Source organism: Lates calcarifer, linkage group LG16_LG22, assembly GCF_001640805.2.
Source record: "Lates calcarifer isolate ASB-BC8 linkage group LG16_LG22, TLL_Latcal_v3, whole genome shotgun sequence".
Classification (NCBI taxonomy): Eukaryota; Metazoa; Chordata; class Actinopteri; family Centropomidae; genus Lates; species Lates calcarifer.
In genome coordinates this window covers 2,302,455-2,328,347 of record NC_066848.1, presented here as the reverse complement: position 1 = coordinate 2,328,347, position 25,893 = coordinate 2,302,455, and the positions used below count along the sequence as shown (strand labels likewise).

The following is a 25,893-nucleotide window of genomic DNA, read 5'->3' as shown; positions in this document are numbered from 1 at the left end:
TTGTCTGTAGAGAATTAGGCTGAGAGGGAATCCAGAAAATCCAGGTGCGTGTGCGCGTGTGTAGGGGTTGTCCAGCAGTGTGAGAAAGTGAGCGCAGACTGCGTGTCTTCTCCTGGCTGACCCTCTCAGCAGACAGCAGCCTGTCTCATCCCATCCTCTGTTTGCCAGTCGAACATCACCACACGGTGCTCTGAGAAGGGAGCTCTTGTTGTGGTTTTGAAGGAGACGGAAAAGAGGGGGGGAAAGAGTGAAAGAGAAGAATACCTGACGTGTTTGCCTCAGCTACCAGCAGCAGACGGAGTCCCTCTAAACCTACACCTACCTACCCAGCGGCTGGGGTACTGCCTGCATCCGATAAGGGATCTAGTCCACAAAATCAAGTGTGGAGGGAGGGGGTGTGGAGAGAAGAAGTCGAACTGGAGAGAGAGAGAGAGAGGGAGAAGAGACACCGAGGGAGGGGAAAAGGTCAGGGACACGGGGGGGTTATCGCTCTGCCAGAAATAAGGAGAGTGTCTACACAAACGGTTTGGCAGACGAAACCAAGCAGACGAAGTGAAATAAACCAGCAACCCCCGCTCCACCACTGGTGTTTTTTCGCAGGGACTACTGTGGATTTTTCAACCTTTTCGACCTCGTCCAGAAACATTTTTTGCGTGTTTTGGTGAAGTCCAGGCGACTCAGACTGAATTTTGGACCGTGCGTAATTTGGAGAGTTTATTGCCACGCTGCGTCAGGATGCGCGTCTCTCCGCTACTGGTCTTCCTCTGTCTGCTGTGCGCTGGACGCGCTCAGAAGTTCTCCGCTCTCACGGTAGGAAGAGCCGCATAATTCCCTGAATACGTCTCACACGTATCCATGTGTAAATATTGGTTTTAAAATGAACGGTGTGCTTGTGCATTCCATGCGTAAAAGTTCAACACCCACTCACAAAATTCATGTTTTATAACAGAAACACAGCCCTGAAACAAGTCTCTTTTTTCAGCCAACTTGTTAGTTCATCATCCTTTATTTGTATCTTTTTATTTATTTAAAATCATGAATAAATACAGAGATACATAGAAATGTTAAGCTAGTTTTAACTGCATTATGGCCCATGCTGATAATATGATTTTAGATGTAATCTTTCTCTAGATGGAGTTTGAACATGTTCCATAAATGGCAGCGATTCAGGCTCAATTTAAGATGGAATTTAAACTCCAGATATCATCAGATAGAGAGGTTTGCATTGTAAAAACCTTGTGAACTCCTTGTCCCTGTGTGTCAGGGTTTCTGCACAGTGTGTCTGAGCTGGCTTGCCTCTGAGGAGTTGGCACTGTGGTTTGCTTTCAGTGCCTTTACCTGCCTGCCAGCTTCTCAGCTTGTCTGCCTCTTAGTCGCATTCGCTCTTACACCGGTGGCTCTTTAGAGGCTGAGGTGCCAGTGTCAGAAGGTCTGCTGCACCTCAGCATGTGGCAGTATTTACTGAAGCAGTGCATAGTGCATCACTTCTCCTCAAGTTGAGGAGAAAACACATCTTTTTGTGGCCACGATCAAGTGCAGGTACCGTGCTGAAGGAGGAATGATAGAGAGCGGAATGTGCACTGTCAGAGGCTTTCCCCCTTGATTTAGAGGTTGAAGTGACAGCTGCCTCCTCCAGTACCGTTATTTATGGTCCGGGGTGAAGATGCCTTAATATCCAATTGGAGACAAATGGCCATGAGTTGTTAACCCGCAGGTGAAGGGTCGGCGATCCTTTCCTCCTGACGGCACTATGGAGTTGTGGAATGTGGGAGGAAGTGTTGCACTGAGCAGATGCTCCCCCTTCATTTTCACCATGATACACACAGATAGTACGAGTACAGATAATGTGAGTGTTTCTTTATTGAAATGTCATGGGTGGTAATAGTTACCCAGCAGGTTATGGAAAGGTTACACTGATGCAGCCGTGTTTGTGGGTGTGTGTGACACAGCGTCCACTATGCTCTGGATCTGACTTTAAAAATGAGAAACTTCTCGATTTCATAGCATGTTTCAGTGGTAACTGTGTCTGTGTCACGCCTCCCCACTGCGGTTCATTAGACCTTTAGTCCAGTCTTTATTAGAAAAGCACATGGAGCACTAGACTTGCACTTTCACAGGACTTTGCTAGTGATTAATGGCTTATTGTTTGAATGACACAAGAGAGGTTATTGCTGGTTTCAAGAAAATGTCTCCATGTCATATTTTGTGCATATTTGAGGTCAAACAGGCAGTTAAATAAATGGGATATTTGCCCAGGTTATTCACGAGGCAGACTTTTTCCATGGTTTATGGAAGGATGAAATAGTGTGTGAAAAGATGAGGGGACATAGAGCATTGGCTGCCTCTTTCTCAAACCTGTACAAAGCAAATTTAGTACAACATATGGGCTCAGTTGCCCCCTTTGCTTTCATAAAATTGTGCACCTGCCCAAAGACCAGACTTTTTTAATATGTCACATGATCATCAATGGCCTTTCACACCACCTCTCTTTTTCTTTAACATCGTTCACAGCAATTAAATGCCTTTTCCTTTGATTGAGTTAGTAGCCTGGTTAAAGGCTGTCACTTTCTTCCCTTTCCACCATGCTGGAAACTAATGATCCCCTTTGCATCCTCGCATCCACGCAGGAAACTCCCGCCAAGGCCATTTAACACATTTGCCACGGCTCTCAGCTGGGGCCCCCATTGACCCTGCGGGGCCGTGGTGTGAGGGGCCTCTCGGGGCGCTAGAAGCGAGGGCCCCCCAGCCCAGAAGGCCCTTATCAGCCTACAATGTGCTCTCTGCTGGAGGCTCGCCTCCTCCGTACTCCATTCAATCCCACAATGCTGCAGAGCCAGGGGGAGGTAATAGGATTTGATTTGTATGCTGGTTGGCCTTGGAAAAAAAATTTCCCTTACACTCCGTCCGTCTCGCCCTCTCTCGCCTGTCTCTTGTTCCTTTGCCAACCTCTTGTATTATTTGAGCAGATGCAAAAAGCATCTTCCAAGAGAGATCACGCAAAGAAAAAGATATCATGAAAGGAAAGCGAGCAAAGAGGAAGAAAAACAGAAACTGAGAGCCAGCTGTCTGGAAGGAGACAAGAAAAGGATTTGAGCAATAAATGGATTTGAGTCACAATATGTGTTCTGTCTTGTTTGAGTCTTCTTTTATGATAAATAAGGGTGGAAACTTGTGCTGCATGTAGCTGATTTGAAGGCCATCCATCACTCTCCGCCGTCGTGCTGTGCATGACGACGGTGCTGGCTTGGAGAGGCTGGAATGAGACATCAGGGAGTGTCGGGGCTCTACCTCGGCCTCGCCCATCCATCACCACAGGCCAAACACACACAGATCTGTAGCAGACAGCTAACTACCATTAGGAGTACACAGGAGGAAGAGGTCCTCAACACACCATTAGTCTCTGGCGCGTCTTCCTCTCACTGGTTCTCACATCTTATTTGTTTTCCCGCTGCAGTGTGGCCAACTTTGGCTGTGAAATAAACACTTGGATGTCTGATAGTGAATCTGGGTGGTTGATTTCATGGGTGGCTGATTTCATGGCTAACTGTGTTTTTCCATGCTGTGTTCTTGGAGCTTTATCATAAACTTGCAGTGGACATCTAGCAGGATGCTGGGCTGCAGAATGACTCTGTTTGAGTTGTCAGTCTGCTGGCTGGCAAGGGCCGACGCTGATAATGCCGGTGTAGAGTGTGAGCGCTGGGGTGGTCAGCGTGGGCTGTGGCAAGGCTGGCGGTCCACCACCAAGCATGGCTGGACTCACTCAGCCACTATCAGGGCAGTTACTGGCTTTGGGAGGTTGCAGCCTTCTGCAGAAACCATCCTCAGACCAGTCGGTCACGCCTGCTGGACTTTATGTGGAGGGGTGACACAGGGTGAGGGAGGGTACCAATGTGAGTTAGATGTGATGATGCAAACAATCCAAGAATCTCAGAGACATCCACAGGGAAAGAGAACTAGAGCCTTCCACATTGTTCTGTAAAGATTACACTTTAAACTGTTGATATCAAACAGTTGCTCTAGTGGTAACAGGATAGATGAGGAGAGCCAGTGTGACATCTGTTTGAAACCAAAAAGGATTAAAGTCATCCAGTCAACCTCTCTCCAACCCAGTAATACTCCGCACAGTGGTGACTTCTTCACAGATGAAGTTACAGTGGAAAAGAGTAAACATAAAATGGAACATCATCCCACTTCATAACCAGTGGTGCTCAACCTTTCTGGCTTGTGACCCCTTAAAGTGAAGTAATGTCTCAGTGTGACCCATCGTGGCAGGTTGTGGTTTTATTGTGGATGTGAAGGGATTTTTCCCTCTCTGATTGATTGGGTTTTCATGGTCCAAAGATCTAAAAATGTCCAGTATCTGGGGTTCTCTGGTGGCGTGGGGGTTGAAGCACTGACCACGAGCTGCAGCGTCCATTTCACGTCCAGACGGAGACCTTTGTTGCTTCTCTCTTTCCACATTTCCTCCACATATTTCTGTCCAGAAAGATGAGGGATGAGTGTTGAGACTTGGACACAGGCTGTTCTCATGAAGCCAGCAGTCAGCTCTGCAGTGTCGGGATGCTTTTTGTGTTTTACTAAATTATGTGATAGACAACAAAAAAAAAAGCCCAGAAAGAAAAAAAAATCAATCCAAAAAACTCCTGTTCCCTCCCTCGCAGCTCCTCTTCCGATGTGTTTGAACGGGCCTCTCCTCTCTGATCGCCCCGAGAAGATTTATGAGCAGGGTTGACAGAGTGGGCTGCCCTCCCTCCCTCTTTGGCCCAGGGCGATGCTGCCTTCCCTGCCAACCCTCTTCCAGGTGCATGTAGCCCTGAAGCTCTACTCGTCTGAATGCACAGAGCTGCCACCAAACCTCATCTCTCACTTCATTTGTAGGATGTCAGACACAACAAATTTTTTTATTACTGATCATCCCTCCCTCCTCATAGAGGTCTTGCCTTGCCCTTTCTTTTGATAACAGATTTTTATGGCTTACCTTTAAGTGAGGGCTTTGATTCCCTGCTTTGTGCTGCAGAATAAGTGTGTGTGTGTGTGTGTGTGTGAGAGTGAAAGAGAGAAAGTTTGTGTCTGTTTGTGTGTAGTCGACAGAGAAGCTGAACAAAAACGTCACAAAACAAAGAAAAACTGAATGAAAAATTGCAGCGTTTCATATGTGCAAATATTTTCATTCTGAGAGAAAACAAAAAGAGTTTAGAGAGGTATTTATTTTTGGATATGACCAACTGAAAACAGCACCTGCATAAGCACGGGTAAAGAATTATTTATTCCATCAAACTGAATGAATCATGCAAACTTTATGTAAACCCAACTCTCACACTGTAGCAGAACAAAGCTCCCTGACTCTATCATTCACTGCTTTTTCATTCATTGTAGCAGTCACAGCTTGTTGCCACCCCCTCCCACACACACACACACACACACACACACACACACACACACCACCGCCACTGCCTCATTGTGTGGCCTGGCGAGGAGGTTTCATACCACGGCAGAAGATACAATGGTGGCATTGACACAGGTGATCCGATGCGTTCAGCCAGGAGTCTCCATCCTTGTTTCTCTTTTCATGGCTGAGTAAAACATCCTCAGAAGGGATTCCAGGTGAATGCCTGTGCAGGTGTTGGCACAGACAAAGAAAAGATGAAGCGTCAGTCAAGTCTTCTCCAGCCCTTCAAACAAAGACAAATCATGGCTGCATCCTGACAGGCTTGTAGTGACACTGCCTCATCTTTGTTTTTGCGATGTGCTTATGAACCCCTGATAAAAGATTTAAAACAGAATTAACAGTGTGTAAGGCTTCAGCAATGGACACCTGTGTTTGGTGCAGTAGTCTGTGTTTATAAAACATATTTGCCCTTACACGAGCTCCAACCCTTAGTCTCCAGGATTTACAGAATCACACCTGTTGTGGGGATTAAAATGTTTTGGTGCAGAGCTGACTGATTCCCACAAATGGCTCATTTAGCAAATGTTTTCTCTGCTTATCTCCTACTTTCCCACCTATGCAGTTCCTGCGGGTGGACCAGGATAAGGAGTGCAACATGGAATGCAGCGGAGCTCCTCGCAAACCCCTGTGCGCCTCCGACGGCAGGACCTTCACATCTCGCTGCGAGTTCCTCCGAGCCAAGTGCCGCGACCCCCAGCTGGAGGTCATCCGAGGGCCATGCAAAGGTCAGGTCATGAGTCACGCTTCAGTGCCGCCTGACGCTCTCAAATGTGCAGAGAGGGTCACAGTAGAAACTTGTGGGTTAAATTCATTTCAGCATAATTGATTCTTTGAGTGCTGGGAGGACGAGTGGGGTTGACACACTGAGAGAGGATTGGTGGGAGGGTTGCTGCTGCCTCGCTGGGTTCATAATTTCACACCATTTGCACTGATGGATGAAATGAACGTTAATTTGTCAAAATACTCCACTTGTTTTGTTTGCAGCGGAAATAATTTTTGTTTTCTTACGGATTTCATGCCTCGGTGTAACAGCCTCACGGGACCGACTACTTCCTCACTGATGTGAAATGACCTCAGCTCGGTGAAAATCAAATTATGATGCAGAGGCGAGGGCATTTCAATGAAATATCTTGACAAGAATTAATGGTCTCATTTTCATCGTACTAGATGTAAAGCTGTACATATGTGAGCGATGGAGGAGTGGAGCTGAAAAGCAAAAGGGGAAGGAGACCCAGTGAGGTCAGGCAGCTCACAGACTCCCTCATTGTTAGTTGTCGTAGGAAGGAATAACCCATACACCCCAATGCTGCAGCCCTGAACCCTCTCACCCCGCCCCTCTCACTAACTCTATACTGCTAGTTCATTGCTCTACAGACCGGGGACAATGCTCCATTCTTACATATTACAATATTAGATCACTAATGCAGGGAGCGTGAGCAAAAGGGTTTGCTCAGAGAGAAGTCTCATATGATGGAAAAGCATTCCGCGATTTTATCCCCGCGCTGCGTCTCTATGGCAACGCCTTTAAGCGGACATCTGGATGTGGCGGACAGCGCCGGGACACAGAATAGAGGATTCCAGCTAGGAGGCTGAAAGGGACGAGAGTCCATGAAAGTCGTATTGTATGCGTCAATAACTCGGGGTGTATAAGGGTTCGGACCCCCCTCTGCTTCTGGACGGCCGGGGTGAAAGACACAGCAGCAGCAGCAGTGTCAGCACCCGAAATAAACCAGAGGGCTGATCTGGCCTAAAAGCACAGAGATGGGATTGTGTTTAAGGATGGTGAGACTGGCACCACATTTGTTTTCTATCACTGCGCTCAGATGATTCAAGTGTCCTGTCATTTTTTCCAGTCAGCTTTTTGGTCGGAGCCCCCTGGAGAAGGACGATGGTTTTGGGTTTTTCCACTGGAGCTAACTTTAGAGCTCCTCAATTCGCTGTTTTCCCCCATCCGGAATATCCAGCGTCTTTCCCCCCCTCTCCTCTCCAGTGACAGTGACACAGACACACACACACACACACACACACTACACACACCCCAGACTGAGAGAAACCAGTGCACATTCCCCTGCATGTGTCTAATGGACAGTCTACTGAAAGACATGCCAGCGACATGCAGCCTCCTGACCAAACTGGTGAACGTTTTTAAACTTAGCATGAGTCATTGTTTTAATTTGATTTGAACCTGCCAGCCAGACGAGCACTGCGTGGCAGCTAATGTGTCACATCAAGTTACCATCAAACCCATCGCTGCCCAACTTTTCCCTTAGAGTTTGCACAGCTGGTGCTGTTGGCCAGGTGAGATGAAGCAGCTGCGGAATGACGGGATGAGCCATCGCTCTGACAGAGGGATGTGAAAAGACATGAGGTGCTCATAGGTGAAACGTTGCTGACCCTCATTTATATCAACAAATACTTAGAGAACGGCTCGGGCTGAACTGAGGAGACGGTCGAGGTTTAGGAGGAGAGTGAGACAGACTCAGAGACATTAAAGAAGGGTCAGGTTTTCCCTGTGCATCAGCCCTTTTCTTGGGTGACTGGAATGTTCTACAGGAGCAGCACGAGCTGCTTCGCTCAGTAATGGCTTTACCACCAGGCACTGTGCAGGCTTGCCTGACGTGCTCCTAATAAGGCCGGGGGTGTTGGTTCTATTCCCAGCCACACAAGTATCTGCCGCTTCCGAAATGTCTTGAATTGTTTCCCCTTCGTCTCTCTCTCCTCTCTCCCTGCATTTTTCTTTCATTCTTCATCATCTGTGAGATTCAAGATCTTCTGTTGACTTTTTAAGTATGTCGGTTTCATAGTTGTGCAGCATAAGAAAATAGTTGAGCTGTGTGGTTGAATCATGGGTCTCTGTGATGTGTAGTGATTCTGGTGATTTGTGGTGCTCCTCAGATACATCCAGATGTGTAGCAGAGAAGAAGTACACAGAGCAGCAGGCCAAGAAGCTTTTCCCGCAGGTCTTTGTGCCCGTGTGCAACCCTGATGGTACATACAGCGAGGTAACAGAAAACACAACATGAGTGATACTTGTTTTAAATATGACGCACAACACTACACAAAAGACTCCTCTTCTTCTGAATGGATTTTATTGTTAATGAGTTTGTAACTGTGCTCCTTCTCTTTTCATTCTTAAAGAGGCCTTTCCTGGTTCAGTTTGTACTGACTTTGTGTTTACATGCTGTTTTAATTACAGGTTCAGTGCCACAGCTACACTGGATACTGCTGGTGTGTCACACCCAATGGCCGACCCATCAGCGGCTCAGCAGTGGCCAATAAAAAACCTCGATGCCAAGGTGGGTGAAACCCCCGCAGCAACTTTGTCAAAAGAAATGGGAAACGCTGTATGTGCAGTTCATTTTGTAATAATCCCAGTGTTTGACATTGAAAATGCGGTTTCTGTAATTTTATGAAGCAATGATGATAAATCGAATTCAACACTGGAGAGCATGACATTCCTTGTTTGTGGGGGGGGGTGTAATCTACAGTCCTGTGGGAAAGTGGTCAGCGACTGGACTGATGGCCACAGGGTTTGTGGGCCACCCGAGGACTGAGCGTTGCTCAAGGCATGGGGCTGCGGTGTAAATAAGCCCAGTATAAAATCCTTGCTGCAGAGTTGAGCAACAAAATTAAACTGTGAGGAATGTAAGTGCTCTTGGAGGATGGCGACTGCCAAACAATCAAATAACCAATGCCACATGTCCTCACTGTGAGTCTCTGTGGGGCTGCCTTGGAAGTTGCTGCTGTCTCACTAGTGAGAAAGTTCCAGAGGCAGAGGTGGTAGCAGCAGTGGTTATAAGTGACAGCTGTATTTTAATTATAGCTGTGTGCATGATGTTTCAAAAGTTAATAAAATACATCTCCATTGACATGCTGTGTGTTAGTGATCAGAGCCACTAAATTAATGACTTTGTAAAATGAAAAGGCAGAGAAGAGTTTTCCACTGTGGTTCACTGTGCACTCACATCTGCTGGCTGTTTGTTCTTGTGCCACTGAATAAGGCCAAAGATTTGTAATCGTTTTTTTTTTTTTTTTTATGTCGCACAAAAAACGTGGTGTTGAAATGTTAATTCATTTGAACCTGTCGCTTTTCAGGATCAAAACAAGAGAGAGCTACCACGAGAGAGCCAGGTAAAGCAGGTGAGACTTTAATTCAAGGGAAATTTATTCTCCTTTATATGTGCATGTGTGCTTTCATGTTTGTCCATGTGCAGGTGAGTACCTACCTAAGCGTGCATGTACATGTGTGTATGTGTTCGTTTGTGTCTCTGTCTGTTTGCCTGCATCTGTGTCGGAGATGTGCGGTGCGGGTCGCCTGTTAAGGCTTGTCTCTCTAATATTTTGTCAATCTGAGAGAGTGCACGCAGCCTGAAGGCTGATATAAAAGCAGTCTGTTACTGAGTAACAAGTCGAAGGAGAGAGGCTGCGGTGAGCTTTAATGTCCACCGCCAGCAGCTACAGCGCCTATAACCGCCTGTTGTCTTTACCAGGCAGCCAAACGTCCAGGGAGCAGCCAGAAAGGAGGAACACATTATCAGAAGCTCTTCTCTGACGTTATGTTTTCATCTTGGTTCTTTTTCAGCAACAGTGTCATAAGATACAAGGAAATGTTCACACTTTATCCTCCACCCTGCTTTCACTCTGTCTCTCATCAACAGCCTCCTTCTTCCAGATATAGAACCACTAAGTTTCCCTCCAGCTACAGATACTGTATATCTTTCTCTCATCTTTTAAGAGATGTTTGTTTTACTGATGTGATTTGATTCTCAGAGAGAGAAAAAAAAGTGTAATTTGTGTTGATTCAGATTGATTCCTTATGTGATTGTGTATGTGTGTATGTGTGCATGTGTTTGAGAGAGAGAGAGAAAGTGTGTATTCATCCACTTGTGTTTGTCACATGAGTTATTCCTGTCAGTGTGACATTTACGTCTGCGCCTCTCTCTCTGTAAACAGTCTTGGGTATAGTGTCTGTCTGAACGCGGCCAAGTCATTACACATAGATCAAGTGGGAATGCAGAATTTGAGAGAGAAGGCGGGATGGTGGGAGAGGGAATGAGGACGGAAAGGAGGTGGAGGGGTTGCGCGAGGGGTTGTGGTTCAATCTGAACTGGTTGGATAAACAGGGTGGTGAAAAGCAGAATAAACTGTAGATTTGTGGTGTGCTGGCACTGAAAATAGCAGTGATTGCATCAATATTTTGATTCAGATGAAGCCCATCAGTACCTAAGCATTCCACAGCAGCCATCGCTGCACTTTTATTATCAGGATATTGTTAAAGTTAAACGTTAAATGCTTTACTGTGAACACAATTCTGGTGCTCGACTTGACAAATTCATTCACATGCTGGAGTCATATGCAGCCGACGACTGACAAACAGCAGTAAAACTAATGCTGTATGACCACAAATAGCGCGGGGGTTTCCTGGCAGATGCTAAAAGAGGTGTTACAGTCATGTAAAAGGCCACAAAGTAAAGATAGGTCATTAGTGGTTTATCGTAAATCCAAATCATAAATACACCATTTTGAAATGGCATTTCCATCCGTTAAGTGAGCAAAGTAATAACATGTCTGCCTCAGTCAGTCACACGCTGACTGTATGTATTTTTATCCACTAAGCATGCTTGAGAAGATGAATGGCTGGCTAACAAACTTGCATTAAATGTAAAATCCTGATTTTTTGCAATGGAGAATTCATTGTTAAAGAAAAGAGGTTTAAGCTTAATCTGTGTTTGTGGAGCCACCCATTACAGATGGCCTGACTCATGCATTAACAGAGCTTTACTTTGAGCAGAATGAGTGACCCACACTGAGGTTTACCACACCTACGGCCGTGGTTTCACCCTAAGCAGCTCAAAACCTCAGTCCCTGTCTCCCTCCTACCGCAAATCATACAAACAAACAGAGAGCGAACAAACACTGAGCTCGATTCTCCCACTGTTAATTGGTTCGTCTTCAGACTTGGCTGCTGCATTCCTCACCCCTTGTGTCTCTCCCACCTTCACACAGCTCTCTAAACTCAAATGCAGGTGATGGAAGGATGGAGAAGAACATCAGGGACAACTGGTCCTCATCCTTTCCTCATTCATTATAACTGACCTCAATCTGTCCTCCATAGCATAATGATCTCCCTTGTTGCATGAAGTGAAGCCATGGGAATATATGACCACTATACTTCTAGTTTTCACCTCTTTCAGTTTTCAACACACACACACACACCTCTCTAACTCTCCTTCTATCCTCCTTGGCCGGGCAATGTGCAAATCTGACACAGTTAAGTTTCTCTATTCTAGCTTACTCTCGTAATTGTAGTCTCCTTGCAAATATTCTCCATTCTAAATGCAGATGAGACTGGCCTAGTGGTGGATCCACAGCCTCCTGCAGATGACGAAGGTGAGTTCTTATCCCTCGCACTGTGAGTAAAAAAAAAGTTTGATACTGCGCCTGTGTTTACTGAGACGCCGCCGACTGACTCGAAAAGCAAGGCACCAAAAATGACCTTAAAAGGGAAGAGGAGCCTGCACATGAGGCAGCTACAGCCGTGTTCAAAAAATAGTCACTGGGGGAAAATGTGTTAATAAAACAAGTTTAAATTGAAGATTTGATGCAAAATAAAGGAAAATAATTTCAGTATGAAATGTATTTTTGCTCATTTTTTCCCCATACTTTTTATTTTGAAGCGAGACTGATATTTTTATTGAATAGCATCAATTACAGGATATTTAGTAAAGTTGTTATGTTACTCAGTATCTATCTAATATTAGCTAGCTAGCCATAAGCTACTGGTCATACCAAATCAAGTAAGTTAGCAACAAAGAGCCTGAGTGTTAACATGATCAATATAACGTTTTATTTCTTATGTCTTCTACTCCACAAAACCTTTGAGGAAAATACTAAATGTACGTCTTACTCCTGTAAATGTATCTGACAGCTCTGGTCACTGGTTATATTACATGTTAAAATGTTTCAGACAAAATATATCATCATGTTTAAAATCTGATGCGTTATCACAGACAGAAATAACCAACTCCATATAAAGTAGCAGCTGCAGCATTAACAGGCTATTTCCATGATAATTCATTAATAATAATTACAGGTGTGATAAGATCCTAATCCTCTGAAAGGGCTAAATCTGCCTGCTGAATGTATCTACCTTTGATAGTTAAAGTGTGCTTCGCTGTAATGCTGTTAACAGAGTATTTCTGTATTGTCGTAATGCTACACTCATTTCCTTCCTGACTCCGAATGGCTGCAAAAACAACTTCCTACATTTCTAGTCCTGTAAAGATTATCTGTCACTGTGAGGGGGAGGCTATCACATTTAGCTTTTGAGCACTTTTATGACTCTTTTTATATTTTCAAAGAGGTAGTGTTTTATGATTTCATTTTACTGTGATTATTTGATAAGACAGGAGGAAACTCGCAGCCCTAGTTTGCCCACCTCTCTTTCTGCTGCTATATATCTGGTCACAGCTGTCATATGCAATTTACTGTCCACATCCACTCCAGCAGTTTGAGAGTCGATAACCTTGATGTGCATTTTACAGTCTGTGATTTTTGGAACCACCAGGTTTGGCTCAGATGATAAACGAGTGTGTTTTCAATTGAAGCTAATAAAGCTGTCTTGATGATTTCTTTCAGACATCATTTCCCAGTACCCCACTCTGTGGACGGAGCAGGTTCGCAGCCGACAGAACAATAGAACCAGAGCACCATGTGAGTTTCAAAGACCACTTTTTCTTTAATGATGGCGATCGGGTGTTTGGAAACCTCAACTGAAAGCACGCTCTGTGTTTTTCCTACTTGTGTGAGCAATCATGGTTTGAGGCTGTTCCTGTCTTTTAAGGACAGATGGTGGGTTGTGAAACCAATACATCTTGGTGTTGGAGTGCGTCAGGCTTTGAGGATCTGCTTCTCTGTGGTTCTTCGCGTTGCAGCGTATCTGTAATTATCAGCACATGGCACAAACACAGGATCTCCTATTCTTTTGGCTGGTCCGCTCTGCTCTCCTGCTGCACACATGCACATTTGTGTTGTACAGATAAGTTGCCTCTTTGGTCTTTGGGGAAATATGTTGCTTTTTGCATAAATTTCGAGGCCAGCCTGGAGATGAGAACCCTGAGTGCATATGCGCATTTGTGTGTGAATCCAATTATCATAATTTACAACCAATAAAAAAAGCCTGAGAAATGCAGCATTGATGGTTTTGATTACCATGTGCTCTTTGGGGTATTGGGGTGAAAAAAAAAAACACCCTCCCCAACAAAGAGAGCCCATACGGAGGAACTGGAGCGGAGAGAGTCGGTTGAGAAAGCGGGGAGGCATTTCATTTGGTCTCTTTTGTGTGGGTAAAGATCTCTAATGAAAATAAACAAAGAAAAGGGATATCCATAATCCCGCAGTAGCTTCCGAGCCTTGAGGCGAGCAGCGAAGAGAGGGAGAGATTGGTGATGAAAGCCCTCATGGCCAGAAGAGCTCTACTTCCACCCCCGAGTTTAATACCCAAATCTCTGTTGGAGAGCTGCACTGCAGAGACGGAGGCTGCTGCACAGGGAAAAAAAAACGTCTGATTAGATCCTGCTGAGGCTCTGCAAAACCCCATCATCCTCCTATCGAGACCGCTGCTTTCTCTGTACGTCCGGATGAAAGAAGCGCTGCGTTTTTCCCCTGGGGAATTTTGAACGTGTAAACATACAGATCCCTGGTACTTTACAGCACACAGCAGTAGTGTGTCACTGTGTGTAGGTGTGTGAAGGCAAAGGCCCGAATGACCACTGCTCTGCTTTTGTCTGTCTGTCTGTCACACACATCCACAGAGGGCAGTTGAGTGTCCAAATATTTACTTAACTTGGGGCATAGGGAGCTGTACGTAGTCATTAGCCGTTAATGTCCGTAAACAGTGCCACGGGGGGCTGATATAGCAGTCTACACACACTGTCTCCAAGCACTCATCCTCCTCCCCTTTGTCTGCCTCCTCCTCCTCTGGGATTTCACAGCAGTGGTTAGAGTGTAATGAGAGAGCAGCTGTATTCATCTTGCTTTTAAATAGAAATTAATTCATACATACTGCATGTTGTATGAGTCCAGGATGTGTTCGGACTGACTCCAACAGCTCCTCGTCCACATTTGTGTTTGTCCATCTGTCTGTGTCTGTATGTCTGGTATTTGCCGAGTCACACAACCTAGACCACCTAAGTGAACGCTGTCTTTCCAGGCGGTGTGTGTGTGTGTGTGTGTGTGTGTGATCAATCCACTTGTGCCTCCGCTGATTCCTGTATAACCTCTGACCCCTCTGACCCCTCTCTCTCTCTCCAGCCTCCTCATGTGACCAGGAGCAGCAGTCTGCCCAGGAAGAGGCGCGGCAGCATAAGAACGATGCTGTGTTCGTTCCAGACTGTGCCCAAGGAGGACTGTACAAGCCAGTCCAGTGTCACCCCTCCACCGGCTACTGCTGGTGTGTGCTGGTGGACACCGGACGGCCCATACCTGGGACCTCCACCAGGTGGGAGAGAGTTCACCTATACACAGCTTATGTGTTGTACTTTCACCCTAATTTACAAAGATTCTTGGAATTTATTGCTCAGTTCTTTGTGGCAAACAAACCAGACAGTTGCTAAACAAAGCAGATAAGCCACCCTAAAGTTTCACACCCTTTGTTTGTCTTTGAACCGTGCCGAACATTATCTTTCCTCAGGTCTGTAATCAGGCAAACTTTACAGAAGATTCTCTATTTAGGAGAAAGTGTTAGAAATAAAGCAACTCTCCAACAACAGAAAGAAGCTTCTGTGTTCGAGACTCAAAAACAGAGTGTGATATAAGCCATAAGCCCGCAGACAGACATCTCCACTGCCGATGAGACGGAGTGACTCACTGGTCTGGTAAGCGGCAGGTCAGGGGTCAGTCAGACTGGCAGAGCGGGGCACTGGTGCACTCTTATTGAGCAGCGAGGCTGGGTATCAGATTAACAAGGCTCCAGGCAGAGTGCCAGACAGCACATTAGCACACATATGGAAGCGTGGATTTTCCCCCGTCTCTCTCCTTGTCTCAGGCCAGCTTTTGGCCCAGTCGCACAGCAGCAATCGGGACTCCACCAGCTCTCCAAGGGAGGCCGTGAAAGCTTCCTTGTGTCCCACGCTCTCTGTCTGCCTCTCTCCCTCTATCTCTCTCTTTCTCACCGTCCCTCCCCCTTTCTGTCCTCATAGCAGCCCCAAATCCTTCCCCTCTTTTTGGATGTGTTTCACAGCCCCTGGTTTGCCACAAAACAATTATTTGAATCCCTGAGATTTAACCATACGGGGGTAATTGGAAAACATGGGATTCCTCTCTGATTTTACAGCGAGGATAGTTTTACTATTATAAACAATTCCTTTCAATCCATTTCACTTTGAATTAATTGGTATTTTCTCTCTCTCTGTCACAGGTATGAACAGCCAAAGTGTGACGGCAACGCCAGGGCCCACCCAACCAAGCCTAAAGACCATTACAGAAGCAGACATCTCCAAGGTAAGTCTCCAAAGACTCAGTCTCTGTTTTTCCTCTCTGTTGAGACCACATGGTGAAGTTCTTCAGCAGTTGGCCTCGAACTGCTGCCGCGCTTCCAAGGTTGTGATAACAGTGCGTGCGTGTGTGTGTGTGTGTTTGTTGACATCATTAGCACTGTTGGTCAAGGAAATGCTTGATAAAGAGTTGAGGATTGCCAGATACTGCCCCTCACTGGTCAATAAGCCAGGAGACAGAGACGGATCGGGGAGGGGAGGATTAATCTTCAACTGACACAGGAGATGGAGGATAGATGGAGGAGAAACAGCAGGGAGGAGAGGTAGAGATAACGGATAATAGGATGCCAGAGACAGGTAGTGATAGAAAAACTGACGACAGTGTAGATAAGTAAATTGAGGGCGGCAGGGGAGGTTGGGGGTGGGTTTAGTTACAGGTGAGACTTGTGAGGATTTGTCACTTTAAATTCAGCAAAAACCCCAAAACAACGTTTGTTTACATTCAGGGAACAAAGGAGGAGGTCAGGGTGGTTGAATGGGTCAGTCAGTGTCGACACGGAAAGCCAGAAAAACTTAAATGATTAAACCAGTTTTGAACAGGTCTATTTTACCAGCTGTTTGCTCACCAAGAGCTATCCACCAAGTGATATCATGAGACGGGACAAGGCCGCGGTCTAGCTGGTTAGCATGCTAGAAAAGAAGTGAGAGAAGTAGAAGCAGGAGACAGCTCTTGGTGAGTAAAAGAATGACGTTTCTAGTCTGGTAAGTAAACAGCTGTTAATGCTAACGTTGGCTATGTAGCGACAGCAGAAACTTACATATAACACCTTTTAATGCAGCTGTCTACAGCATCTATTGTAATGTGAAAATGAAGATAATTGCTTTCCCAAACTGAGCTGCTTCCAGATTCAACTTTGACCTTTTCTGCTCACCATAGTTTTGCACAGACACAGTTGTACAGTGCAGTGGATTGTGCGCATTCAGCTTTGTTTTCATTGCATTTATAAATACTAGATGATAGAAATCATTATATTTGATTATATCAATAATTGCATGACTTGTCATAAAACCAGTGCAAAGCAGAGTTATACAACCAAATCACAGTTTAAAGCTGAACGGTGCTTGGCAAATTTGCACTTTTTTGGTGGTTTGGTAAACACGTTAATAATCCAGCAGCATATGAACAGAGCTGCCACTGTTCCCGTCCCATCCATAACTGTTTATGTAACAGTTTGCCGGGCCAGAGCTGTGCTCTCTGCTCGCAGGTGCTGCATTTAGCAGCGGAGCAGCACTCTGTCTCTGCAGCCAGGACTCTTGTATCGTGTGTATAAAACAGGGAGATAGACAGTCACAGAAATGTTACTCATCTTTGCCTTCCAGTGGCACTGGAGGTGTATATTATTGCTAATATATTGAGTGGGAGAAATTACAGTGTCTGTCAGCAGAAAGTGTGTGGTGCTGATGGAGTGGAAACTACAACGATCCCATGACAAAGACCTCAAGCCCAACCAAACACCTTTTTAAACACCGTGTGGTGGGACAGAAAACAATATGCTTATTCAGCCATGCAATCACCCAACACTAATGTTCACACAAGAACACAGACTTCATTCTAAACCTGTCAAAGAAACCTGCACCGTATCAGCTTGGTCTCCCGTCATAAAATATGCTGAGACACAGTCAAAAAACACAGCAACTTGTTTTCTTTACGAGCAATTGCATCAACGGCTGTAAACCCTGTTACTGTACGAAGCAGGGATAATTATAAACGTTGCCTTCACGCTGCTGCAGCCTATTTGCTGTTGAAGCGCTGGTGTTGAGAGGTTTATGGGGCGAGATGCAAGAAAGGAGCAACTTGCTCTGAAAGCGGCAGGAGAGGAAAGCGGAGTATTTGGCTAGCTTTCTCCCCAGAGCGGGATCACGGGATAGCGTTGGGGCAGGCATTTCAGAGCTGCGGCTGTGAGTGCTGACAGGGCTCTGCCCCATGTGGCTCCGTAGGAAAACACTGCCTCTTATTGACAGTAACACACAGGCACACACATGCAAACATGCACCAACTCTCTGAAGGGCAGCACATGCATGGAGCCGTATGAATAGTGGTGCAGATGTCAGAGTTTCAACAAGAAGAAATGTAATCGTTTGAGGCTTTCTCAACTTGATTCCATCCTGTATCTGTCAGACTTGGGCATTACACAATTATAATCATTATGGAATAAGACAGCAGACGTTTGCTGCTGCAGCCTTGAGCCGAACGGAAAATGTCCAGACTCAGTTTCCTTTGAATGACAGCAGTAACATTTGTGTCCTGCCCCTCAGTGAAACAGTGTCCAGACAGACAGAAGCTGATCTGTCCCGCCCCCACAAGAAAACCTTTCGCTGCCAAGAGGAAAGGACTGCAGCCTTACCTGATGGCTTCCCATTTGAATGAGCTGCAGACAGATTCCTGCAGCATTACGGAGAGGACGTGTGCTCTCCATGAAAAACACTAAGCCTCAAACAAGTCCAACTGCCATCCCACAAATCTCTCTTCAGTCAGAAGCCAGATAAAAACACTTTGCCTTCTGAGGGTGCAATTGTGTGACTGTCTAGACTAATTTACCACAAGAGGCTCAGCAAGGCACCAGTTTGGTCATTCACAGGTGGGTCAGATATTTTACTGGGCTAGGTCCAGGGAGGGCCCACTAAAACTTAAGTGCAAGTCTGTTCAGCGTGTAAAAGAGCCTGTGGAACAGTTTGGACATGTGAGTGTTTGAGTCCTCGGCTCGGTGCAAGTTGCTAAAGTCCTGTGCTGCTTGGGAAAGGTGGAGTTGGAGGCTGGGTGCTGGGTGTTTACGCCGATGCCGGACGCCACCTGTTAGAGAGCAGCAAAGCATGCTATTATCTCCAGCACAAGAGAATCTGGCCCCGCAGGCCTGGGCCATAAAAAGAGCAGCAAACTGCAGAGAATTTCTTCTCCTCCACAGGCAGAATAGCAGAGGGAAGTCGGACTGTGAGAAAGCAGGGGAGAGCCGGGAGAGGAATCCAGGAATCTCTCCGGCCTCCATAGCCCTCAGCTCTTCCAGAACAACCTTGGCGTCCTCACTCTTAAAACTCTACGGCCTAACACACAATTACTATTATTAGGGTCATTCCACTCCAGTTGTCCCTCATTTTAATTTTTTTCCCGTCATTCTGTGTGTAATAAGGCTTCTCTGTTGGTTTTAGTTGGCTGCTTAATGATAGACTTTACCTTATAGTTTTATGGGCTTATTATGTCAGTCTCTTCTCTGGCCGACGTTTCAAATAGTAATCCCACCACACATCGAAGATCAGCTGTCGTCTGTCAATCTCTGCATGCATACCTTCAAATCAGACACCCCTCAGACACAATCCTAAGTAACACTGTGTCTGTCAGAGCTGTGTTAAGTCTCCTTGATGTCTCAGGTGAATCTCAGGTTGCTGAATGGAGCCTCTTGTCCATACATACGACATTCAGTAACATCTTCTGTGCCTCCAGCTGTCAAAACCACTCCGGGGCCTCCGGGATGATTGGCAGGTACCCTCTTCCTCCTCCAGATGAGGGGAGGTCTGACACTCTATGAGTGGTAGTAAAAGACGACTGTGAGAGTCTTGTTTGGGTTTATTTTCTCCTCTGCCGTCTCTATGTGCTGCTCACGTTAAAACTACGCCGCCTGTTACATGACGTCCCTCCCCAAACATTTATTAGGCCACCTATGACGGCAGCATTCCACTTTACAACACATGTTGTGATGCTGTGGACTGGTGGAGGATCATTTTTGTGTGTTTGCTGGCTCACGCAGGTATCTGTGGTTTATTTTCCAGGCTGTCCCGGGGCAAAGAAAACGGAGTTCCTGACAAGTGTTCTTGATGCGCTGTCGACAGACATGGTGCACGCCGTCACAGATCCAGCATCTGCCGGAAGGTATGACATGTGTTCATCTGATAGCGATTGATTGAACTCCAGTGACGTGAGTTATTTTAAATGAAATGAATTGATATCTGGTGCTTAGGATGGCCGAGCCCGACCCCAGCCACACCCTGGAGGAGCGGGTGGTCCACTGGTATTTCAGCCAGCTGGACAAAAACTCCAGCGGGGACATCGGAAAGAAGGAGATCAAACCTTTCAAACGTTTCCTGCGCAAGAAGTCCAAGCCGAAGAAGTGCGTGAAGAAGTTCGTGGAGTACTGCGACATCAGCAACGACAAGGCGCTCTCTCTGCAGGAGCTGATGGGCTGCCTCGGGGTGACCAAAGAAGAGGGTGAGTCAGAGAACACACATCCACACATCTAGGACCAGTTAAGACATTTTACCTGCAGTGTTCCTCATAATATAGTTTAATTTGTCTCACAGGGGCCAAACCAGGAGAAGGCTTATCTTCCAGTAAACTAGTAAGTAAACCACCCTCCATGCTGATGGATGAAATGGCTGTAGGAGACATCGGTGGCGCAGCTGCAGCCTAGCTGAAATATTGTTTTAGCTCTGTTAGTTTTGACTGAGTCTGGTATTTACAGTCATTAAACAAACGGCGGCATGTGTCAGGCTGATGTCACTTTGACTTCCTCTTCCTCAGAATCCCTCGAAGAAGCAAGGCTAAGCCAGCAGCTGAGATTTCCCCTCCCGCATGGAGAACCTGCCCTCACCAATCGGCAATAATGGAAACCATAGTATTTGCACTTTGTACTTTAAAAAAAAATGTAAATTCACTTTGTAGAAATAAGGTATTTAAACAGACTGCTGAATCTGTGAATGATGTAGTTAGCTTTTTATGTCCTGACAAACAAAATTATTTAACACATACAATGTATGTGTCCTTTGTGTGTCTAAAAAGTATACTTTTCAGAGTTGTACAAGTTTTAATGTTTGATGTTACATTTTGTGCCCCTTCCCCCTTTGTACTTTTCTTCTCATTGATGATGTTAAAGTGGATACTTGCTACGTGGCTACAATAATTTAGACCATCCCATCTCTCATGTACTGACCTATAGCATCTGTTCCTGTGCTTTGTACAGCAGTTTGAAAGAATGTTTTAAACGTACATCATAAAAACGTCCTACATGTTCACATGTATTCATGTTTATTAGAAATAAAGAACTCTTTTATACATTCTGTGCTCTGTCAGTCTTAATTAACTCTGTGAATTCCTTTTGTTTCTCTCTAATCCAATTAGCCTTCTATGTTTTCCTTCTCGTCGTATAAATCTTGTAATCTCTTTGCCGTTTTGTGTTTTCTCGCTGTGTCTTTAATAAAACACCTTGTTGACACAGTCTTTAGGAGCCAAGCGTTAGTCATACATAGCAAAGGTCGTGTATCATCCCATTTTCAGACAGCGTGCCAGTTTCCCCTGAGGCAACATTTTAGAATTGGAAAAACGGATGGTACTTATTTCTGTTCTCGTCACAGATTTCCCACGAAGACTGAAGACAGATAAATGGACCGATCTCGGCTGTGTGTCGTACGAGTGCCCATTAAAAGGGTGTTACATGAGCCTGTGCATGTGTGTGTGTGTGTGTGTGAACATGTGTATTTGCATTGCATCTATACAGTAAACGTACGCCTGAACAGTCAGCGAGGTTTGAATAGATTCTTTCTTAACAGCGTTCAGCTCAGGGCGACACGTTACAGTACTGTACATTGTTCCTGCCTGATTATGTTGGGGCTACTAAGTGGTAAGCCGTGGCTTTTCACACAGAAAGTCTCCTATAGGGCTGAGCGACTGACCTCAGACTGACCTGCTCGCTCAGGCTTAGCCTCTAATTTATGATTAACACATCGGTCTCCTTTCCGTGATATAATCCAGCCCAATGGTCTGGTTTTAACACTGCAGGGGAACACAGGGGAGAGATTATGACTCGCTGCTCTAAGATGGTGGATTAGAGATGGATAACCTATGGCCTTCTTAAGCACTTTCTCCATCCACAGCAACAGGAAAGTTAAATCTGAAGCCACAAGTCCTAAAGCAGCAGGGATATATACGTTTTTATCCCCCCAGAAAATCCCAGCTCTTAAGTGCACTCTTAAACCAAGCTTTTATATGCATCTGAATTCATTTGGTGTTCCTTATTTGCTTGTTTAAACACAACCTTCTAATTATAAACACAGAATTCGTCTCCATCTTTTTGCAACATCCTTAATTTCCACCCATGTTCCTGGCCTAAATCCCCCTGAAGGTGATGTTAGCACCATGCCCACAACAACATTTGCTTTTCCCAAACAGCCATGTAATCTGTTAATGTGGCTGTGCTGGTTACAGGTGTAGCAGCGCAGAAGCTACACCTCACCGCTGCTCTCCTCGTCCAGCAAACTCATCAACCTTCACCTAAACCTCTAGCCAACCGTTCGACTGCCGCTGAAGCTCCAGCCTCCACCCAACACAATGCGAAAGCCTTGTCATGTGTGATTTCAGCTCCCTTGGGCTGAGATGCACGTAAACACCTTTTACGATTTGGCCTGGTGTCAAGGCATGGTTTCTTGCGAATACGTTCCCCTGATGGCTTGGACTCCTGCCTGAACTGATGGAGTAGCTGAAGAAAAGCATCCAAACCTTTTGGCCCGGTTACCAGGACCGTCTCACGATTGGCGAGGCCTCTCCCTCTCCTTCTCCTCAGTCCTGCTTCCTCACTTCTCTCGCTCACACATGCACAAACACACTCCCCGAGCACAGAGATACCATTGAGCGGGATTTGTGGGCACAGTTTGTGTGCTTTAATGGGCAAGAGGAGGCACCCAATCTCACCACTGGCAGGCCCCGCGGGCTGTGGACTCATGAAGAAATTACTGTCAAAAGCCATCATGGCTTTAATAGCCTCTGGCCCAGCCGCGGCTTCCCCCTGGCCCTTGGAGGGGCTCTGGTCTGTGGGTAAACAGAGTGAGGACGGCCTGCACCCTGGGACTCTCTCTTACTCTCTTACTGCTTCCCCTGGTGTGGCCCAAACACCCCAGCAGTCCAGCCAGCGCTCCAGGACACCGCCAGTCATTACACTCAAGAAAATTAATTGCTAGAAGAGGTTTGACTTTTTATTGGGTACAAAAGAAAAACAAGGGTGTTAAGTGTTCACACAAAGAGCCTTCTCTAAAGCTGGAAAAAGAATTTTATTTGTTGTGGGTAAGCAATAGTTGGACTTACAGAAATGTGCATATTTGTTTTCTTGCCAAGAGCTAAATAGGAAGATTGATATCACTCTCACGTCTGTACAATTAATATGAAGCTACAGCCAGCAGCCAGTTAGCTTAGACTGGAACAAACAGCTGCCTGGCTCTGTCCAGAGGTAACAACCTGCCAGCTCCTCTAAAGCTCACTAATTGACACGTTATTTTAAAATGAAGGTGTAAAAAACAGCAGGTCTTTTGCAGCCAACAAGAAGAAGAAAAGGTTCCATGTAGCTGCTGCAAAAAACACAACTTTTTTAACATCTTTGTATTAAACAAACAGGATATAAAGATTTATTTAGTGAGCTTTGGATGCACCAATAGGGCGACTGTAAACTTCACACAGAAAGCCCCTTTGGTTCCCATTTTATGCTAAAGAGAGCAGAGGAATAGAGAACCCTGGGAACGTATGATCATGTAGAACTGGATCACACAGGATCCTTTGTCTTGTTCCCATTGTGTGCTACAGAACCTAGGACCCAGGGAACATAGGAATGCTAAGCTTTATGCTAAGCTAACCTGCTACTGGATGTAGCTGCATAGTTCCCAAACTGCTGAATTATTCTTTTAAAGCAAACACAGCTGAAGTGTTTTATTAACCACAGGAGTGTGGTAAAATCGTCACTCTCTGCTCATAGCATCTGCTGTTGTTGTCCAGAGTGCTGCACAGTCATATTGGCCTTCCTCAGCTGAGATGGACACAAACAGCATTAGTGGTTCTTGCCAAAAAAGCCAACCAAGCAAGATAAAATGTTCCGCTCGAGATAGAGTGTCTGCAGTGTCGAGGGAAAACCGAGGGGAACGTCGTCTTCTGCGCTCGTAGGGTGAATTGTGAAGCTTTTCTCATTTATGTGTTCCAGCTGAATGGGGTGGCTGCCAAGTTGAGGATCTGGCCTGACATCAGAATTTCCCGGGGTGATAAAGAGAGTCTTGTTTGAATCACAGTTAATAGACAGTGGGAGAGAAAAAACTGTGATACTGAAAGAGTGATATGGGCAATTAGAGGAATGAAATTTCCAGTAGACAAGAGACAGAGTTGTGTATGCACGCATGGCCTTCGCACCTACAAACATCCATTTTACACACAGACACGCTCACAGAACAGACAGAATGGAAAGCAATTTAACAGTGTTACAGTAACATGGTGTAAAAACTTGACATAGACAGACCACTGAGCAGCTACAGCTACAATGATGGATTCTGTCCTCATAGCCTTTTCCCTCCAAAACAAGCCTGCAGCTCTGGACATAACAATATTTGCTTTCATTCTTGAATATTTGGGGGGATTAAAACCTCTGGGCCTGGGAGCTGGAGGGTGGGTGTGCATGTGGGGGGTACTCGTCCTTTAATCTCATTCTCACAGTGTCTACCTTTGACATAGCAGTATCCCATTTGAGCCTGACCAGGGCTGAGAGGGGGAGCCGCGAGGAGGAAGGGTTAGCAACGAATGGAGGGGGTACTGGAGGTAGTGAGGGAGGCAGGTGGGTAGGTGGGGGGCTGACGGGCCTAAACTCAAGGGATTAACGGGGTGACTTCTCCTCTGGAATGTTCCACTGACAGCCAAGACCCGCCCACCCACAGCTGCCTGCTACAGACAGGTGCACGGCCGAGGCGAGGCTGGTGGTGGGTGGATGGGTGGCTGAGGTGGCGAGGAAGGAGGAAAACAGACTTCCATACGTAGACGAGTGCATCCATAAACAATTCGGCCAAAGATCCGCTCTGGAGCGTTTCAAAGCTAACCGCTCCATCAACCTCAGCCGTGGCGTGGAGAGATTACACCACCTGAAAACAGGAATCTCGTTCTAATATGTAACCGTAGAAAAATAGTTGCACAATTCAAAACAACTCTTGAGGTTTACACAGTGCACTAACAGGTCATAGATTTAGAGTAAAAATGCAGACAAACACCTTCATAAGCAGATTTAAGAGTCAGCTGAACCTGTGGTCCAGTAAATGTAGAAAACCAACACTGAGCAAACATCAACTTGACACACAAGGCTCTCTGTGAACAATACCTGTGTATCTCAGTCCAGTCATTTATGCAGCATGCTGTATACAAAGCAGCATTTGGTAACACACACAACAGTAGGTGAATTCATTTGTCCTGCCATAATTTATGTTTGGGAATGTACGAGAGCTTGCCCATGCTTGCTGTGCACTGTTAAGTATTACTTTGCAGAAATGGAAGACAAAGGATTAATTTTCTGCTCTATTATTTCTATGTTACATTAATTCCATATCGGTAAATGCACCACAGTCTAAGTATCATCCTCAGGTTGTGTCGAGTAGCATCAAAGGACAATAAACACTGCTGCTGATCTACAACAATCCCACGTTCAGAAGTGAGGAAAAATCCCTCACACGTTTCCCTTTGAAGCCGCTGGGATTCCTGTAGGTAGTGCGAGTGTGATTGTGCTTCTAAGATGTTTGATTGATAGAGGGTCTGTGAAATCTGACTCTTTGTTTTGCTCTCTCTTTGGTGACCTGCCCTGTCACGTCTTGTTTTGAGAAGCAGGTAGTCTATCCAAACATCAGGTGAACACCGGGGGGACAACACGGCGCTCAGGTGGCATGACTCGAGCCTCTGAGAGGTCAGAGGTGACAGAGACAGGTCATTCTGGCATCCAGGTGGATCCTCAAAAAAACAAAACACAGGTGAGGTGTAAAATATTTCTTCTTGCACATTATTAAAGCAGTAAATTTATGGTGCTGCATTGGTCTGTCAATGCTGAAATATCTCAAGCAATTACTGGAGGGATTTCCATCAAATTTTGTACAGATGTTCGTGGTCACCAGAGGATGACG

The 25,893-nt window shown here is 45.7% G+C and overlaps 1 protein-coding gene across 3 annotated transcripts; it reads left to right on the top strand.

The window, feature by feature from the left end:
• Positions 1–95: 95 nt before the first annotated feature.
• smoc2 (SPARC related modular calcium binding 2) lies at positions 96–21,048 on the top strand. 3 transcript variants are annotated; one of them, XM_018686447.2, is made up of 13 exons: positions 96–810; positions 6,012–6,174; positions 8,345–8,451; positions 8,646–8,745; positions 9,545–9,589; positions 11,759–11,839; positions 13,088–13,162; positions 14,762–14,948; positions 15,867–15,949; positions 19,765–19,864; positions 19,953–20,200; positions 20,293–20,330; positions 20,513–21,048. In XM_018686447.2, the coding sequence occupies exons 1-13, from the start codon at positions 736–738 to the stop codon at positions 20,534–20,536; spliced, it is 1,326 nt and encodes a 441-aa protein (XP_018541963.1). In that variant the 5' UTR covers positions 96–735; the 3' UTR covers positions 20,537–21,048. The 3 variants fall into 3 exon arrangements, with proteins under 3 accessions (XP_018541963.1, XP_018541966.1, XP_018541965.1); XM_018686450.2 differs by having other exon boundaries at positions 97–810; positions 9,545–9,580; positions 11,792–11,839; XM_018686449.2 differs by having other exon boundaries at positions 99–810; positions 11,792–11,839.
• Positions 21,049–25,893: the final 4,845 nt, after the last annotated feature.

Bases quoted from the DNA above. Each gene is read 5' to 3' on its own strand.
- smoc2 (XM_018686447.2), top strand. From the start codon at position 736: ATGCGCGTCTCTCCGCTACTGGTCTTCCTCTGTCTGCTGTGCGCTGGA. The intron at 811-6,011 runs GTAGGAAGAGCC...CCACCTATGCAG, and splicing joins AGAAGTTCTCCGCTCTCACG to TTCCTGCGGGTGGACCAGGA. The intron at 15,950-19,764 runs GTAAGTCTCCAA...TTTATTTTCCAG, and splicing joins CAGAAGCAGACATCTCCAAG to GCTGTCCCGGGGCAAAGAAA.